General features: G+C 36.4%; 1 protein-coding gene across 1 annotated transcript; it reads right to left on the bottom strand.

Moving 5' to 3' along the window:
• Nucleotides 1–1,884: 1,884 nt before the first annotated feature.
• Nucleotides 1,885–3,406, bottom strand: LOC107465625 (zinc-finger homeodomain protein 3). The gene is given in 2 exon segments (XM_016084604.3): nucleotides 1,885–2,542; nucleotides 2,544–3,406. Coding segments are annotated over 2 exon segments (873 nt in total). The 5' UTR covers nucleotides 3,066–3,406; the 3' UTR covers nucleotides 1,885–2,191.
• Between the last annotated feature and the right edge of the window lie 87 nt (nucleotides 3,407–3,493).

Below are 3,493 nucleotides of genomic sequence, written 5' to 3'. Positions count from 1 at the left end.
AAACTCATTTTATATTAATATAAAGACACGATATCAAATCAAGATTAAAAAGAGTACTAGAGTAGGTTAAATTTAAGTATTATGGATCTCAAGTCTCAAGTGCAATTTTTAGGCAGAATGAAGCACGCGTAAAGTGCATTTGTGGAGTACAGTAAAGTGCATTATTATGCAGAAATGTTGCCCTTTGTGGCTGTGTAGATGAAATTTTAATTTGTATTGTTGCTTTAAGTTACTTTTCTATAGTTTCAACATCTTTCTGTAACTGTGTTGCTTTCCCTTGAACCAAAGAACATTCTGCATGGAAGAATGTGCATCCCGATGATACAAATTAAAGGGTGCAGCTTTGTTCCTTTCGCCCTTTATTTTTTTTCTTGATTAGTTTTTCGTTGCAAGTATTACCATTCGTATTTTCACTCTTCCCCCTTTTCAAAGCAATGCATGCTTGCATGACCATCATTTACATCATTATTCATAACTAAAGTCTGATGCATGGCAGACGAAATTTGTATCATCACTTCACAATCATTACTAACTCATAAAATAATTAGTTAGTTTTCTTAACAAGGATATAATAATTAATTATTTTTTCAAACATAAAATGTTTTTTTCTTTGAACAAGGATATGTACCTATGGAATGAAAGTTTTAATATACATTATTAAATTGTGATTGAAAGCATTTTTTAGAAAGGATAAAATACTAAATTGGTGTCACGTAATTCTGTTTTAGTTTTTAAAGTTTAAAGTGTCTTATTTGAATTAAAAAAAATTCATTTAGCTTTAATATAGTTCTGACACGTGAGGTCAAAGTTAAATAATTAATGAAATATCCTAACAAGAACAAAGTCAATAATTTGGAGAATAAATACAAACTCTAGGTGCACAAAATCAACCTTGGATACATTAATACATTTATTTATCATTTTTCTTACAATTTAAATAAAATATTTTTTATAGAACTAAAGAGAATAATAATACATGTATTGATATATTTACGATTAATTTTGTGCTTCTGGAAATTGTACTTATTCTCCATATTATCGATTTTATGCTTGTATTACTGTCATGTAGAACATTTGAGTGAGTGAATTTCATAGGCATGGAGTCAACATGCGAGGATGTGTTGTCCACATGACAATTTTATGCAAATGACGTATTGAATAATTTACACAATACTATAATACACTATTTCAAAATATCAATATTCAAACAAAATATCATCTCTATTTCCATATTAAAAATATTTTTAGTGTTTTTGAGTTTGGACTTGTGTTGAAAGAAAAAAGTGTTCCACGTACACAATTATTATTATTAATTTTTGATAAAAGTCTTCCACATATGTACTACTACTGATATACATAGTACTACTAATAAATAAATAAATAAATAAACTTGTGCCTGATGTACTTATTACTGTCTATCTCGTCACACTCTTGGAAGAGGCTCGCTCATACCAGTCGAAGAAATGGATAATCAAAAAATAAGATGAATTAAAAATGTTTTATATACTACTGCCTTGTGTTTGTAGTAATTATACGAATAATGAAAACAACAAATAATTGTGTATGTTAAAACAATCAAATATTAATTAGTAGATGCCAGTGTAATTTAGTGTTTTTACATACACTCTACAAGTACACATTAGCTAGGGAAAGTTTATATTTATCATCACAATGCAAGCTTATCCTGAGGAAAATCTTCACCTAAATAACGAAATTATTACTGCTTACTTATCCATTATCCAATAATTTGTTCATGGCTTTATTATTAAAGACTTGTGAAATATCTAGTTAATAACTAGCAGAAACACAGTAGCATTAGATAGTATAAGCTAAGGTAGGTGAAACATATGTAAAGTAGTAATAAGCAAATTAATTAAAGGCCCTGTATATATAAATAAATCTTGTTTAATAAACGCACACAGTATCTCATCCATCAGGCTCTAATAATATTAACTCCATGTATGTCTTCATCACCTAATAACAAGGGGCTTTGATGAGGACATAAACAAATTAAAACACCACCCAGAAACAGTAAAAGAAATTAAATTCCTAAACTAGACATACATGATGAGAACGATAACAGAAAAACTAAGGATGTTATTTTAAATATTATAATATTTAAAGAGACGTAGTAGTAGTAGTAGTAGTAGAATATAGAGTTAATTATAATAGAAGAAGGGTTAAGAAAGAATTAAGTAGAAGAGGATGGGGGAATGATGAGAAGGTTTTTTTTAGCGAGGTTGTGTTTATTGTTATGCATCCAAACCTTGAGGACTCTGCGTTTGACTCCAATCTCGTTGCAGAAGTTCTGAACAACCGAGTCTTCTTGCTTCTGAATCTTCCAACCAACCTTCTCCGCAAAAGCCAGCATCTTCTCCTTCTGCTCCTGGCTGAACTTCGTCCTGAACCTCTTCCTCGGAGACGCTAAAGCTGCGGCGGCGGAAATTGGTGCCGCGGTGCTCTCCGGCGGCGCCGCGATGCCAGCGCCGGAGAGGGCAAGTAGCATGTGAGGTGCTGCGGACGGGTGGTGATAGTAAGCGGAGAAGGATGTTACCGCCGCCGGCAGTAGGGTAACCGAGATGATGATGATGGTGCATGTTCTTGTGAAGGAACTTTCTAGAAGCGGCGAGGTGCCTGGTGGCGGTGTTGAAGTGGTGGTGGTGGTACTCCAGCAAGGGCGGGGGTGGGGCTGAGGGCTCCCCTTGGATTTCCTTTCGGTGGAAGTTTCTGTGGCAGCGGCAGGCGGAGCAGGTGAGGGCTTCCATGGTTCCGTGGTCTCCGCTTGGCATGAACTCGCCACAACCGTCGGTGGCATTTCCTCCCATGGCGGCGGCATGGTTCTTGAGGCACTCTCTGTACCTGACGAGCGGCACCACCACCTCCTCCTCCTCTTCCTCCTCCTGCTTGCTATTGTAGGGTCCATTGTCGAGCGGGTGCATAGAGGAGCCATTGGAAGGGTTTTGGGTGTGGTGAATGTTGATGTGGGCGCCATGGCCATTGCCACCATAATTGGCGGTGGTGTTTACTGCGATTGGTATATCTCCTTCTTGACTCGAAAGTTCCATTCTGTTTTTTCAAACCCTATATACTATCTATGTTTGAAAAGCAAAGCAAAGAAACACATCCACTGAAGAGAGAGGTAGAATAATCCAGTGTTTTGCCCTAATTAGCTAGCTTGTTAATTAACTAAGGCAGAAGAAGAAGAAGAGAGGAAATTAAAGAGGAGGAATGAGAATTTAGGGCATGGGAATGAACGATGATGCATGAGATACACACTAGTTGAAGAGGATTTGAAAAATGGAGAAGTAATGGATGGAGGTTGGTTTGATAGTGAAGCAGTAAAGCAAGAGCTTATAGGAAGAGAGAGAGAGAAAGAGAGAGAGAAAGGAGGAAGGGTTGCTTTGCTTGCACTATCAGCCATCAAGTTTACGCCATTTAGAGGGGAGCAGTCAGTGTGTCAGACACTAGTGGACACCACACACACACACTCTTT

This window comes from Arachis duranensis, chromosome 1 (genome assembly GCF_000817695.3).
Source record: "Arachis duranensis cultivar V14167 chromosome 1, aradu.V14167.gnm2.J7QH, whole genome shotgun sequence".
NCBI classification, from domain to species: Eukaryota; Viridiplantae; Streptophyta; class Magnoliopsida; order Fabales; family Fabaceae; genus Arachis; species Arachis duranensis.
The sequence above is the reverse complement of the archived record's forward strand: the minus strand, read 5'-3'. Positions and strand labels throughout refer to the sequence as shown.